This window comes from Triturus cristatus, chromosome 9 (genome assembly GCF_964204655.1).
Source record: "Triturus cristatus chromosome 9, aTriCri1.1, whole genome shotgun sequence".
NCBI classification, from domain to species: Eukaryota; Metazoa; Chordata; class Amphibia; order Caudata; family Salamandridae; genus Triturus; species Triturus cristatus.
Window position 1 is genome coordinate 1133120186 of NC_140592.1, and position 16430 is coordinate 1133136615.

Here is a 16430-nt window from a genome sequence, read left to right on the forward strand (position 1 = left end):
TAAGCCTGTTGTAATGAAAATGCTGAACCACATACTTGGCATCATACTGGCATCTGAAGCCCCCTTGTCTTTGGCTAACACAATGCTGCAGACCTCTATCGGTCTAAAGCAAGAATCTTCAGAGTAGCCACATTCCGGAGGTTGGTGTGCCATGTACTCAGTAGTATGTATGTGTGTGTGCATCTATATGTATATATTTTATGACATTTTTTATGGTCCTGCTTCACAGCACATCTGTCGTCAGACAATTATGTGCGGATCACTAGAGAGTGGCTTTGACTCTGCCCACATGTTGGGGGCCAGAGGAACACATTTTGATTAGGTAGAAGTTCTGTGTTTCCACAAAAATGTGCTTGCCCTCCACGCAGTTATGCATAAGCACCAGGATGCTCACGTGTGATTAGTGCGTATACAAATTAATATAACATAACATCATTTTGTTCATTCATCCAGCTTCTTGAACTTTCAGGGCCACAAACTGGACATTATAATGCTATTAAAATGTCTTAAATATTAAACTGAACAATGGGTAATGGGAGACCTCTCTGTACACTCCTTCATATACAGCAGAACCGACCCCAAGGACCCCCCCTTGGTGACAAAAGTGGTAGTTATGACATGGAGACAAACTCTACGTCGAAAGGGCTGGTGGGGCCGCCTCACACGTGGGACCCTGTTGTAGCAAAATCGTCTCCTCCTACAAGTAGCGGACCTTCAGGGATTCCATGGTTGGGACCGTATAGCTATTTCAACCCTGGGGGATATTGTAAGGGGGACAGTTCTAAAATCCTTTGAGGACTTACGCAGGGACTTTTCCATGCCCCATTCTCAATTTTATAAATACCTACAGTTGCGGCACACTCTTCACTTTTACATTAAGGACCTGACAGATGTATCAGAATTCAGCCCATTAGTGGGAAAACTTCTTATGGGAGATCTTGGGGAACATAAAGTATCCAAACTATACCAAACGCTAGTGACCAATAGCCCCATGAACATCAACTCCTTGAGGGCCACTTGGGACGCTGACGTGGGCCCCCTAGACGATGATGACTGGACGGAGGCTCTACAATCCCCATGTGAGGCGGCAATTTCAACCTGATATATTCAGTTTAAGTATTTGCATAGGGTATATTTCATCAGACAGAGACTTTGGATGGGAGGATTGATTGCATCATCTCATTGCCTCCAGTGTCAATCAGAAGAGGGCACCTTTGTACATACGGTCTGAAGCTGCCCCGTTTTGGACCGTTTCTGGCACGGAGTACTGGCATGTCTTGCGGAGGTATTGGCATGGGAGCTTCCGAGATCTCCAACATTCACAATGTTACACTGCATAGATGGTATTGGTAGAAACGGGTACAAAAGACATCTTCTATTCTTGGGTCTCACTTTGGGCAAGCAAGACATTGCTCAACTATAGAAGGCAGAACATTCTCCCAGAGTATCGCTTCGGATAACAGGCATGGACTATGCAATGGACTTAGAATTTTCAGTTTTTGTAGCACAAGACTGCCCTAAAAAACACACCAATATTTGGACTTGGTGGCCTGCCTACAGGGGCATTCCCATGAAAATATACGAGGTCAAGGATGGCCGGTCTGAAGGCAAAGCAATAATAAAAGTGTGATGTCAGCAATAACTGTTTACCTAAAGGACACAATAACATTAATGCGGATTACATTGTAAATGTGATATAAGCCGAGGCAGTGTACGTTATAGGTTAATACCAGGGTTATGGTATAATGTTTCTTGTGTTGTCTCTGGGCTGTTCAAGAGTAGAAGGGGGTCATTGAACTTGTGTCTACCAAAACTGTATGCCTCATGTCACTTGAACACTTGGAACCTTTATAAAATCAATAACCCCACCCCCCCCCCCCAAAATAAAAGTGCAGTTTCTAGAGTAAATACCATAAATTATCTAGTTATTCAAGACAAACGGGGGAGGGCAGTCCATAACCTACATCGATGTTTAGGTCTGGCTTGAAAATGCAACAGTCACCTGACATTTTAACCTTCACCAATATTATTCTACAATGTATTGCTTGCATTCAAATACATCTCAATTCCCATGCTATTTAATTGTAATACTCCACATTACTATACAACATTACTCTAAGCCAGACCCATTGCCAGTGCTTATTTATCAAGTCATTTTTACAACTAGACCTATACCGAATGAGCTGTTAAACCTTTCTTTAATTATTTCTTCCATTCCCAAAGACTGCAAACAAGCTCTAATTGTTCCACTTCTGGAAACGCCCACAGCAGAAGTCACGGTCCTGAATAATATCTGCCATAGGTCCCTGCATCTTTTACTTAGAAAAAGTTTATCATCCCACTTTCCTCTGTACTTGAATCAAACAATTTTCTTGACCCTACTCAAGCCGGCGTCCGTCTACTGAACAGCAGGGAATCTCTTTGTCTTCTGTCTTGGATGACCCTACAGCGCTAGCAGACCAAGACAGCACTGTTGTGTTGGTCCTTCAGGATCCCTCAGCAGCTGACACCATACCACAAGCCACAGTGCGGCCTGTATCACTACATACTTTGAGGGTCACACACGAGCTATTAGACTTCTTCCTATACGTTCTACTTTTAAGGAGGTCTCTTATGGGGTTATTCATCACTCTTCCTTCTGCCCAACTTTGTTCGTTGTTTATGTATACCCTTCAGCTCATCTTGACAGGTCTATGGCTCCTCCATGACAACATATGCTGATAAAACCCACATCCTTATTTGTCTGGATATCGCTTCCTTCGAAAGAACTGTATTAATTGCCCGTCTCCATTAGTTTTGTTAATGAACAGCTTCGTGGCCACCCGATTTAGCCCCTGCTCTCATACCAGAAACTGAAATTAGGAATTTAGGGTTCTATTTTGATCCCTCCCTCTCCATCACCTCCAGATCGGCAACATTTCTTCTTATTTCCATCACCAACCTCTACCGCACAAGATCACCTTTTCTTTCTCTTCCGGCCCACCACTTGTAATTCGCGCAGTAAAACTTTCCGGCTTGGACTACTGCAATTTACTCTATTGCACCTACCCCGTTCAGCACTTGCCCACCTGTCCAGAATTTAACATGCCCTCGTTCAACTGATTTTCCAGCTTTCCATGGCATGCACACTTTACTTCGATTCCGTTCCCCCTGTACTTGCTCCACATTACTAGACACAATCTTTAAATCCCTCTGCCTCGTTCATCTGGCATCTCACCATTCTGGTCCCCGGAACGTTCAATAGAAATATGTTCACTACAGCCCTTTGCGCTCCTTGAGGTCACCCTTACACCAGCTTATGCCTCTTCAAAAGAAAAATCCATCCCATGGGAGCAGATGTACCTTCTAACATCTGGCCACATGACATTTGGTTGACTGATCATTTAGCCTCTTGTACGGCACTGAAGTCTTTCCTCTTCTCAAAAAAATGAAAATGACATAAAAGTGTTTCTTTAATATAGATAATGCGAAGTCTCCATATGCCACTGCAGCAACGAGGCTTTGGTTTCAGGAAAATATGTATGTCAGAGTAGGTTGACTATATATTATATAACTCAAACCTATCATCGGCCTACTGGGAATTTCCAATTTTTGGAGCAAGGACCCTCACTCACCCCAAGGGGTGCCATGCTTCATCACTGGGCTAGCTCCTTTGATATGCCCAACGGGACCCTAAAAAAGGGGCCCCTTGCCGGAGATCTTTTTCAATTGGCCTGTATAATCTCTGGAATAAAACAGAAGATTATGGTCTGTGAATAGTGAGTAAAATTAACTAGGGATCCCTAAAATTACTTTATTTGGAAGGGACCCTGTTAGGAGTTAATACCGAAATAAGGGGGAATAAAACGGAGTATTGTGCCTCTTTATCCCCAAAAAGGTCAACATGTTTCTTGCCCACTACTGTCTAAAATAGATCATTGGCAATTATTCAGAAATGAGTTATTACTTAATCTACCTAAAGGGTTCCCTCTTCCGTGAAAGTGAAGTGGCCCTAACGATTCTCACACCATCACTCTTAGTGTATTGTGGTATATACTAATACCTCTCAATTAGTTTTACTCCCATTTGTCCGACCCACACGCCACTTGCGTCGGGCCCCTTGGGACACAAAAGATGTAGCCTTCCGTTGTGGTTAGTACTGCGCATTTATGGAGGCCGACCTACTTGGTCATCATGGTCCCGGTATTTTAGACTAGGTAATAACTTAGTTCTTATGTGTACCATCCTGCTTGCGGCCTTGTCCTTGGGGGGGGGGGGGGGGGGGAGGAAAGGTGCTGAGAGGGGCCAGGGCTTCGGAGCTGGGGCGATCCAGGAACCTAAGTTGGTGATGGATCAGGCGAGGGTGATGGGGTGTTCTAGCTGGTGCCTTGGAACTCAGTGCTCCATGTGATCAACTTGGTGATGTCAAGGCAAGCCAGGTTTTGTCCAGGAAGAGCAGTCCAGTAAGGGGTTGTGCAGGAGGTCCTAGACTTTGCTGGCATTTATGATGAGCAAGCAGGTGTTGAGGGCAGGCAGGGTAGGCTGAGAGCTGTGTGAGAGGGTGATGTGTGGCAAATGGTCATGTGTATTAGGAGGTGCGGGGGAAGTGGAGGCTGCAGGTGAGAGTGGGGGGCCATGCAGGAGTAGTGGCAGATAAAGCAGGAGAACTCCTATTTGGTGACGCCCAAGCTCCAGTGCTAGGATGAGTGACCAGAGTTTGGAGTATGGAGGGCTACGGCGGAGTAGCGATGAGGGGTACAATGGGTGGGTGATGGACCAGGGATTCTGGTGCTGGGAGCAGTTGGTTGCAGACGGGCTTGCCTTTGGTGCACCAGCAGCATGTCAGTACTGTGGCTGCCATTCTATTCTATTCTATTGTTTTGGTAGAGCGCAACAGCTGCCCCAGCAATGAGGCGTCCCGGCGCTAGAAACCCAGATCCAAGTCTGAGAGGAGAGTAGGACTAGGGGGGTTACAGGCAAGGGAATAGAAACGTTTTCACAGCTTTCCGGAAAGCTGGTAGGCTGTCTATAGAACGGATATGTTGTGGCAGGTCATTCCACAGCTTGGCTCCGAGGAACCTAAAGGAGCGGCCGCCCATGCGGCTGAGTTTTATTCGAGGAACGCAAAGAAGATTTCGGTTGGAGGATCTGAGGGTCCGTGCCGGGACGTAGGGAGTGAGGAGGGGTTGAAGCAAGGGAGGGGTGTTGAGTCTGAGAATTTTGAAGGACATAACAAGGGTCTTGAATTTGATTCTAGAATCAACGGGTAGCCAGTGTAATCTTTTGATGGTCGCTCTGGCCATTAAGTAGGCTCTTGAGAGGGGAGGAGTTCTGGGGCCAGTGGGTAGGATAGGAGAGTGCAGCGGTAGAGACAGGAAAGCAGGTACGACCACGGACCAAGGTAAAAAGGCTGGACGGCCGCAGAGGGAGGAAAGGGTACAAAAGGCGGGGCAGAAAGAAGAAGAAATAAAGAGGCAAAACAGGGAAAAGGTTGAGCGAGCAAGAGTGAGTGCAAAGTATGAAAAGAAACAAACCCGGCAAAGAACTGAAAAATCGAGAGATTAAGAGTGAGAGAAAAAAACAAACAGGAGAAAAAGTTTAGGCAAGAGAGCTGAGCGGGAGTGAGCGTATAAAGGGTGAGAGGAAAACGCGGGCAAGAGGAAAAGAAAGAGATAAGAGACAGACTGAAGAGCTGAGTGACAGTGCAAAGATTGCAAGGAAAAAAGTGGACAGAAAAGCAAAAAGCTGAATAAGCGTGAGATGCAAACATGTAAGGAGAAAAGGTAAAAGGCAAAAAGAGAGCTGAGAGGAAGGCAAAAGAGAAGTACCAAGTGGAGGCACGGGGAAGGGAGCCTCACGATCACATCAGATCTGGGTGGGAAAGGGCCAAGCCTGGTCGCAGGACTGGGCACAGGTAAGTGGGGCAGGCAGTGCCAGGTAGTGCTTACTTAATGTCAGTTGCTTATTGTCTAGAATACCCTCAAAATTCAAAATGAAGGACACTTTAGTCTATTGACTCCATAATGCCTAGAAAGTTCATAATATGCCAATTAGAGCTACTTTGTTTGAGAGCCTGGATATCACCAATGCCCTCATTAGGAGAGGCCCGTCCTTTTCTGATCTCTGTACAAACTACTGTTTGCACAAGGATCGGAATTATAAATGTTGTGTTAATTACCACATCTGCTGAAATTTACAGAGGATAAAATGCCTGGTAAATACTAGTATTTGTGTATTTTGGTGTGCTAAGCACCAACACCAGCATCTTATGCCCACTTTTAAAGGGCACAACATGTAATATGCAATAATTATCAAACCTTCTAAATTCAGATTCCTGTGGATTTTAAAATGGGTGATAATTATAGCATCCAAAGCCGGGCCAATCGTTATGAGGGAACTAGAATGTCCATGAAATAACGGAATTCAAATGACGCCAAAATACCCAGAATGTCAATAATCTGCCAAGGCACAATTATAATGCATCAAATGGTTAGAATATACCCAAAACGGATTACTTGATGCCAGGCCCAGCGTAATGCCTAGTATACCCACATTACGCCAAAGAGGCCCATATTTAGTCAGGGCTACCTGTGTGGCCATTCATAAATGAATTGCATCCAGCGGGCTCAGTGATATAGACATGGGGGAGCACTGGGCCTGCTGTGGCAGAGGGTGTGCCCGTTTTAGAAGGGCTGAAGATAAGCGAACTATTCAGGATCAGTGGCTGCTTCTTAAATATGTCCAAATACAGATTATTACAACACATTTTTTTTTACTGGATTTTACATGCACCGCGTTTTCCATAGGTTTTTCTACCATGTTCTTGGAAACTGTTGAATCATAGAAATTCAATGAAGGCAATGCCATACCTTGGTATTACCATTAAGATTAAAACAACATTTGAATGGAAATGACAAATCACAGACACTTGCTGATGAATCTTTCATTTAATATTGATACAATATCATAAAAGATATTTAAATAGTGTATGAACAGTAATGACTTCAATCTAGCTGAGCATGTTAAAAAGAAACCAGTTCTTTAAACACAATAAATATGTAAAAGTGATAACATACTCAAGCTCGCATTTTTATCGTGAGCATTGGATACACAACACTGTTTTAGCTACTGTGCATTTTGTTTTCAGTTTGGTGGGTTGTTGGGAGTGAGGTAAAAGGCGAACTTCTCTTTGCCGGAGGAAGGAAAGACCTCTGCTCTTGTTTGCAGGCTCTTCCTCATAGTCTTCTGTAACGGATATGGCAGTAAATGATGGAAACCATCTGCTTACGCATAAATACAGGATTTTGATTTAGTGCGAAGTACAAAGAAATATGCTGCAATTATGTAGGTTAATTGCACACACGCTTCCCCCACTGTCCATCAGATGTCCTTCCATTGACTGCCACATAAACATAACTTAAAAATGCATTGCCAAATTAACCCTGTGAGTCACTTAATTTTGCGAGTCCAGCACACACTACCCACAACTGATGTATTATGCTTTCTAAAGTCAATGGGATAATTGTATCCAAAATGTGATATTCCTTTATTTTGCTTAGAACTTCTTCCAAATGGATTGTTAAGGAGATCATCTGATTGGCTTCCAAAAAAGTGTAAGTAGTCTCTTCTGACCCCTGAGCGATCAGTTCTTCCTCAGCATATGTCATATGTTCACTACTCTCACTTGCTACCTTCGTCTCCATTGCTACTGGCAACCCGTCTCGAAAGGTAACTGAAAACACTTGCTCAACTATGGATGGCATCAAATCTCCATTGGTGTCTTGCACCTCTTCTTGAGCTGTGGACCACCTCTCTTCTGAAACAGTTTCTGACACCTCTTTTTCAACCGTTACTAGTGTCATTTCTTCTGGTTCTGGTATCTCTTCCACAGCATTGTATGGCACCCTTTCTGCAACTGCATCAGGCACTAGCTCTCCAACGGAGTCTGTCCCTTCTACCAATAGTTGTGCCTCTTCAACTGACGCTACTGGCTCTTCTGCAGATATTTGTCCTTCTCCCAATAGTACCTCTGCAATTTCCACATCTTCCACTGCTACGATTTCCTCATCCATTCCCTGCGAAGATGGACTCACATGACATGGAAATGGGTATTCCAAAAAATGTGCATTTACACCTTGAATGTCCTCTTGTAATGCAAATCGGGTTGCTGCTATTACAATATCATTGGGCTCTAGTAATTCCAAAATACCAGACAACTTTGTAATCTCGTTTTCAGATGTAGAACCAATATATAGAGGGCTTTTAAAGATGATATCCCCATGAGGGGATAGTCCTAAAAGGCCTTTAAATACTGTGAATTTATTTTGCACTGAAAATGGTTTAGCTAGCGGATTAGGAAAACTGGATGCCTGTACTTTCAATTCAATGCAACTCAAAATCACTCGTGCTCGAGGATATGTAGCTTGAAAAATGGCTGGCATATGTTTGTCAATGCTCTCTCTGCTGGGCCAAGACACTAAGTCCCTAAACAAGATGTACAGATAGTTAGCCCAGGTAATTATCATTTTAGTTACTGTAGATTGTGAAACATTAAACCTTATGGCTAGGTCTTCCTCAGGGAATCCTTGGCGAACTTTGCACAAAAATAGAAAAAACTGATCAATGAGAGATAATGTTTCCTCGCTTGACCCACAATCATTTACAATACTTTCTGCATCCTGTTGACACTGTTTCCACACCACTGCATTGGCTGAAGATGGTCTCAGAGATACAAAGAAAGCTTTCAATGTAACATAATCCATAAATCCAGTGTAGAAATAAATCATATTAGAATCATTTGAAAAACGCTCCAAAAAAAATAATTTGCCCTCCAGTAAGGCTGTGCGTTGCTGCAACCTTGCAATCTCCTCACGAGCGGCCACCAGCATTTCAGAATCTGACATGGGAGGAATGTCGTAACAGTGATCCAAGAAGGAGACAGTCTCCATCGTTTCCATCTGCTCGGTTTGAGTCTGCAGTACAGGCTGAACAGATTTCAGAATGTTCTTATTTGTCCTGTAAACAAAAAGACATTTATGTTAGTATTTTAGATTTTTATGTCATTATATTAGCACGGGGACATTAGTTTATACCAACAGTTTTCAAGTAGGTAGTATAACACTGTTGAAGAAAAACTTCATAAATTATATTTAAAAGACAAATGGTCCAATTTCACAAGCTGCCAGCACTGCTCAATTTATTTTTTTGATTCAGGAACGTTTGAAATGCGCTTTAAAATGCTTTGGGTAGACACTGCACCCATCTGATAATTTCTAACAAGAATGCAAAGATGCTGCTCCAGAACTGGGTACAAATATCTCTTATCCCTTTGGCCAATAGCAAGGCAGCTAATGTGGGCATATTGGGATGTGCGAGGTTAAACCTTCTAACCCACCAAGTTTCAAGAGTGAAAGAAATTCATTTCAAATTGGCATGCCTCATGTGGTATCTGCAAGCAACCACTTTCAAAAGTGCATTTTACATTTGATTAGTGATTACTCTAGGGACTGAGATGAGACCAAATATAAACATGTGCTATTGATAATGGAAGCCACCCACTGCTAACCAAAGGTACTGACTTTAGAGTAACAGAAGGAATAGTTGTAAATAGGAGCTCTCCAAACCTATGGGGAATATCCTTGACCCACACCAAAGTTATTATAATGAAGTGTCCTACTAGTAATATATTTTTTTGAAGTGTCTAATATATTAAACGTGTTATATTTTTATTTTTGACTGAAAAGAATTTGGAGATCTCTTTTCTTAAATCTTGCACTGGCACTACATCAATGGAATAAGAAGCAACATGCTGGCCGCTTGCAGTTTGGGTGCTTCAGAGGGGAGAAGATTTAACGTTTGATGATTGAGATTTCTTTCTATCAGTGCATGTAAAGAAATCTTGCACCCCTTGCCCCACTGAGGGAGGTGCTTTCTGATTGGAATTAGGGGCTGACGCAAAGCAGATAGTGAGACAATTTTGCTTCTTTAGGTCTATAAATCAAAAGATGAAGACTAAAAGAAGCCATTGATCTCATACTACAGAACTTCCTTCTCTGGTTTTAAGATTGACAGATCTAGTAAGAAATACTGACAGTTTTCAGGAAGCGGGTGGGACAGTTGTCCATATTTTTGGAGAGCAAAGTACTTTTCAGATGTAATGTTACAGAGGTCCTACCCCTCAAAACGCAAGCCCGCAACTAACTCTTTTGTTAAGTTAATATAGAAAACTTTAACCAGGTCTACGCCCAAGTGATAGTTTATACCAGCACACAATTTTCTAGATTGCTCCCTACAGCAGATGTAACACTTAGTAATTAGTACACCAACTTCATTCCGTATGCCATTTTATATAGATCATTTTAATATATTAAGAACGTGCTTAAATCCTTAAAGTTCCTTCCACATGTGGAAGACATATCTTACCATTACAGACTGAAAGCTGGATTACGTGTAACCACGGGTTAGGTTTAAGTAAACTTGCTCTCCTGGTTAGTAGTCTAGAAATGTATCCACTTTGTAAGGTGGGATAGATATGAAAGCAGGTTATTTCTTCACTTTACTGCATGTATCATTCACTCAGGACTGAGCATTTGGATGAAAATGTAACCGAATGTATCATCTGAATGAATCCTAGCCACATAAGCCTATTTCAAGTTTTCACAGGAAACTGTGACAATTTATTTGAATATTACTACAACTGTATTGATTCCACAACATAAAATAATCCAGATTGGATTAATTAGACTCCAATAAGTATTACTTTGAATAAATATCCAACTCCTCACCCACTGCAACTCACCCCATTCAATGAATATATGCCACAAGCAAAACACCACTTCATGAAATGTCTATGTGAAGGAGTTGTACATATCCACAGACAAAGTGCAGATATTGAGGTTGCATCTCCTAGGTTTTTCTGCTGACTGGAAATCTACAGCTGCAGGTTCTGTGAACGCTGTTGAGTATTATTTACCTACTAGTCAGATTAGTTTACCATATTTTGACTTTCTCCCAGACATTAGTGGCATATTGGGCACTATGAACAAAGTGGCCTTCGGGAAGTGAAACAATACATAAGGCACACAGATCCTTTCCTTTTTTTTTTTTTGTCTTGCCACATGAACAGCACTACACAGAAGGATGATATGATGTCTTCCGTGGTGAAAGATCCCGGAAGAAAGGAAGTCTTTTCACTAAAATGTCTTAGTGGAAATGCACACCAAGAGACATCAAATGATTTGACTGGGAATTAGCCAAATATGAAAAGAAATATGACTCAACTGCTTATTGAAAATATCGACCTCCATTTAACTAAGAAAGTGTTCCCCCCCTTGAAGTTTTGGACGGTACGACTGGAAACTTTAAATCGCAGAGCACTTTCTCGCCCTTTGACTATGTTGGCTAACATTAACAGCATTAGTAAAGTTCAGGTCCTGCTGCCTCCTATTGTTAATGTTATGTCTGCTCATATATACCAAAAATAGGTGTCTCGGCGCTAACGGAATGCTGCTCACTAATAACCCAGCCAAATTAAATAGAGAAAAAAAGCCATGTCTTCAGGAGTTTGGTATGGCTCGAAGATAAGGGGATAGACCATTCCAGGCCTCTGAAGCTCCCAACACAAATCCTCTTCCTCTCCAATTCATCCACTTGAATCTAGGAGTGATCACCAGGTTGGCTGAGGCCGAATGTAAGGGCCTGCTTGGTGTGTACCAGGAAATACTCTTCCTTAGAAAGAGGGGGCCCTGATGATGCAGTGCCGTGTGCACTAAACAAAGCTTTAAAAATAATTCTCTTCATAATTGGTAGCAAGTGTCGTTTTTTAAATGCTTGGGAGGCTGAATGGTGCTTGGGGATCTCCCAAAAAAGCACCTGAGCTGCTGCATTCTGCAAGATCTGTAATTTGTTCAGCACATGCTGGTGAGCATGCATATACAAACTATTACAGTAGTCGACCCGTGATAATGCCAATGTTGTAACCAAGGTCTTGTGAGGTTAAAGGTTTTTTAAAAAAAATGGCCTTTAGATACCCTGAAAATATATTTTGCTAAAAATATATTCAGCAATAAGAATTCTGAGATATTGTATACTGGATGAGTTATTCAATGTTCATGAATGTCAGTGAAGATCCCAAGGCGGAGAAGGAAAAGTTACTTGTAATCCAAATTCTTTCTGCAGCATTCGAGTGACGGTAAGGCTCTGGAAGACATATGTATCTCGTCTCCATTTCCTAACTCCTGGCACCATGGCAGACCCCAATATAAAAAATAAAAAACATTAATTAAGTATATTGTTCTGTAAGGGATCCTAGTTCGTTTACTGAATATCTGGATCTGGGAGCGAGGCGTAATCAGCCACGGAGAGAGAAAACCTTCGCTCAGCCCCCCCCCCCTCTTCCCTGAGCCAAATAGCCTGTAATGCCCCCAGTTCTGAAACCCAGGCAGGAAGGACGCGTTACTGAGAGGGGTGATAGCTGCATCAGGCGGCCCATACCTCTCCCCCAGGCCCAATTCCCAGACAGAGCGAAGAATAGGTGAGTTGTCAAGATGGCTGTCTACAGAAATGGAGGTAGCATTGGCAGTCAGCGCAGGGCGGCTCAGGTCAGACTGAGGTCCCGGGGCCTGTCTGGGTGGATCGGTGGTACTGTAAAATGTTGGTCTGGGAGTTGGGTAGCATGCGGTGGGACCCAGGTCGTGCGGGTCCCGCAATTCAGGAGAGAGATCTAGGGCAGAGCAGGTGACGCGCTTGGCCTCGGCTAGGAGCAGAGGCCCGGTCTCGGGGCAAACTGAGAAGGATCGCTAGAGCTAAACCTCAGAGGGAGCACAGAGTAGAGGCGGCAGTTGAGAACAGAGATCAGGTCTCCTACTGGAATGAGGCAGGACCTCCTCTACCCACGGCGCCTTTCAGAGGCGAAAGAGAACTAATAACGTTGGAAACCAGCACTCTGCGACGAAGGTAACCTAAAAAGGAGCCAGGGACAGATTTGGTCTGATAGAGGGACCTGGAAAAGACGCTGGTACAGGAAGTCTAGCAGAACTGGGTGGCACTATGTAGCGAGGTCTGGGCGCGACAAGGCCCATTGTCACAGCTCTGCATGGAGAGCGCTGATCCATGAGGCACAGGGTCAGACTGATTTGCATATGGCCATGTCTGACCTGGGGTGGCAGAGTGGGCTAAAGAACGGTGATGGATCAAACCCAGATCTGTTGACTGGGTGTGAGTGTTTGATTGGTTCTGATGCTCCGTCCATCACCACCCCCTTTTGTACCGCTTTGTTCGCCATAAGTTGGCAGGGTATGCTCAGACGTGAGTCCCTTGCTCACTTTGCCACTGGATTCAAGCAAGCCTGGCTGAAGACGGCTGAAATGCCAGAAACCGGTCCTAGGAAGCTTGTTTCCGGTCCAGGGAAGGCATGGCTTGGCAGTTCGGGCTGGACTGTTCCCATGAGGCACAGGGTCAGACTGATTTGCATATGGCCATGTCTGAACTGGGGTGGCAGAGTGGGCTAAAGAACGGTGATGGATCAAACCCAGATCTGTTGACTGGGTGTGAGTGTTTGATTGGTTCTGATGCTCCGTCCATCACCACCCCCTTTTGTACCGCTTTGTTCGCCATAAGTTGGCAGGGTATGCTCAGACGTGAGTCCCTTGCTCACTTTGCCACTGGATTCAAGCAAGCCTGGCTGAAGACGGCTGAAATGCCAGAAACCGGTCCTAGGAAGCTTGTTTCCGGTCCAGGGAAGGTATGGCTTGGCAGTTCGGGCTGGACTGATCCCATGAGGCACAGGGTCAGACTGATTTGCATATGGCCATGTCTGAACTGGAGTGGCAGAGTGGGCTAAAGAACGGTGATGGATCAAACCCAGATCTGTTGACTGAGTGTGAGTGTTTGATTGGTTCTGATGCTCCGTCCATCACCACCCCCTTTTGTACCGATCCAGGAATATGGCACAGGTAACCCCGAGTTGGCCATTGCAGGGAGCATTGGTCAGACCTGGCAAAAAAATCGGGGAGGGTGCCTTCCAAACACCCCACATTCCCTCCGCCCACGAGCCTGCCGATGGCAACGAGGGGTATGTCCCTGGAATGATGGGGAAGATCTGCGCTGCAAAAAACAAGCCCCAAGGCACAATGGCGGCGGGCCAGGAAATGTTGACGACTGAGGGAGCAGGCACGTTCCTGGCTATGTACATGGCGACAATCCTGAAGGGCATCGGGGATACCAAGGTGACAATGGAATCCCAGATTGCAGCAGTGGTTAACGAGGTGGGTCGACTGCATGAGAATCATAAAAAGCGGACCGGACGAGTAAAGGAGACTGAAACACAGATGAGCTCTGCCGAGCCGAATTTTAAGGAACTCAAGCTGAAATGCTCTGCCATGGAGAGGGTTATGAAGTCCCTGGCTGGTTGCCTGGAGGACGCAGAGGGTAGGTCCCGCCGCCACAATGTGAGAACTGTGGGGGTCCCAGAAAGAGCAGAGGGACCCAATACAAAACTGTTTGTAGAGAAGTGGTTGGCAGAAGATGTCCCGCAGGTTCTTCTCTGTCTAGAGAGCCCACAGAATACCAGGGGTGCCCCTGGTGCTGGGTGAAGCCCCAAGGCTGATCACAGCCTGATTGATGAACTTTAGGGACATACTGTTGCAGGTGTTAGGAAAGCACGGCCCTGGGAACATTGACGGACACAGGGTCAACCTATACCCGGATTCCACCAATCTGGTCCAAAAACAAAAGGCGTTTGTGGCAGTCAAAAGAGTTCTACCCCCAGCTGGATTTGTAATATGTGCTTATTTTACCCGCAAAATTACAGATTGAATACAGGGAAATGCTCACTTCCTACTATCAGTGCAAGAGGCATGGAGCTGGGTAAGACAACAAGGCCTGTGGTAAAGTCTGCCTCCACGCCCACGGAGCGACGTTGAATGGCGGCTAACACCTTCCAAGTTCCAGAATGTAAGGCGAAACACAGCTTTGCCAACGACAGAGCAAATGAGAGCAGAGCAAGTGAAAGCGGTGTTGGAGGTCAAACTCTACAGTTATGTTCTGGACAATCATAAATGGAGAGCACTGGTCTCTGAGGGGGAGGGCAGTGGACCTGTACGCACAGATCTGGACATCGAGGAAGAGCGACTACCGAAGGTCACCCCGATGACTGCTGAGGTATCATATAGGAACATCTCTGCACGTGGTAAGATGCTGCCCTTCTGGAGTGCTGTTCTGAGTGAACTGCTAGACAGACTACCTTTTTACACACTTGGGACTGTTCTCTGTGGTACGAGATGCTCTAGTTGGCGTGGGGGGTGAGGGGATCAATAAAGAACTGAGAGACTGAGGCAAAAAGGACACAGACACTACCTGTAGCGCCTGCAATGTCTAAAGGTTGCGACCCAACACAGGAAGCACAGTGCACTGTCATTTTGAGCAGATTGAGGGCTTACATATACAGTGGATTGGGAAGGTGCTCAGTTCTAGGATCATGTTATGATACAATGGGGGGTAGTTGCGGGGTTCGTTTACAACACACCAAGAAATCAAGGAACCAGTATAGCGATTAGATATGCACACAAGGGTGAAGGGCAAGTGTTTGCGAAAGAAGGTAAACAGCCAACATGCTCCAGAGTCAGAACCTGACATTGTTAACATGGAAGGTCAACAGGGGGAATAAAGTGAAGAGATGCCTGGTCAACAAGGTGCTTAGTAGATACAAACCCGACAGTTTCTACAGGAAACCCACTTAATAGACAGCCAGCATCACAGCGTGGGGTGAGGTAGATATAGTAAGGTATGCTACGCACACTACACCTCGGGATTTAGAGGTGTGGTAGTTCTCATTAAGAAATCATGAATATGTGAAATATCATCTCCCGGTACACCTACCAATCGGTAAGGAGTTGCCCTTTTCTTAAAATCCTCACTGGTTACTGTACCTATATACAATATCTTTAGAAGAATTTGGATTGTTGGTTCTTCTCAGACACTTACCGAAATAAGATTGTTTTCTATCATGAAAGGACTGTTATACACTTCAGTTAACTGCCCCTACAGGGCAGCCAGCTTTTTTTTGATCTTTGACACAAGTAAAAGTCACTATGGGTCCTTTGAAAATACGTATTACTCCCTTTGAAGGTGGTGGCTCCCTTTTTGCAGCCAGTCTGACATGTTAACTTGTTAAATGACACTGCTACGTTACTGAGCACGTAACACTTCCTGATTTTGACGGCCTCTTTTTGGTTGTGGAGCATCCACAAAAGACGGGACTTGACCTTGGGGAAGTAAAGGAACATTCTTCTGGATATGTTGGACCCTCCAGGGTAAGGTGAAGGCTCCTTTCTAAGTGTTTCCATTTGTTCCTCATATAATAGATGACAAAGGATTGGTCCTTTCTCCACGTACTCCAAGGGGCCATCCTTTTCTAAAAATTAGGGTGAGAACCTAAGTTGTGGTACTTCGGA

The 16430-nt window shown here is 44.5% G+C and overlaps 1 protein-coding gene across 5 annotated transcripts in view; it reads right to left on the reverse strand.

Annotated features, from left to right (window-relative positions):
• Positions 1-6911: 6911 nt before the first annotated feature.
• The window catches only part of LOC146799484 (uncharacterized), an 82730-nt gene continuing 73211 nt past the window's right edge, over positions 6912-16430 (reverse strand). For all 5 annotated transcript variants that reach the window (XM_085627044.1, XM_085627041.1, XM_085627045.1 and 2 more), the window contains one exon: positions 6912-8994. In XM_085627044.1, coding sequence (XP_085483170.1) covers positions 7416-8994 — 1579 coding nt within the window. In that variant the 3' untranslated portion in view covers positions 6912-7415. The remainder of the gene's footprint in view (positions 8995-16430) is intronic.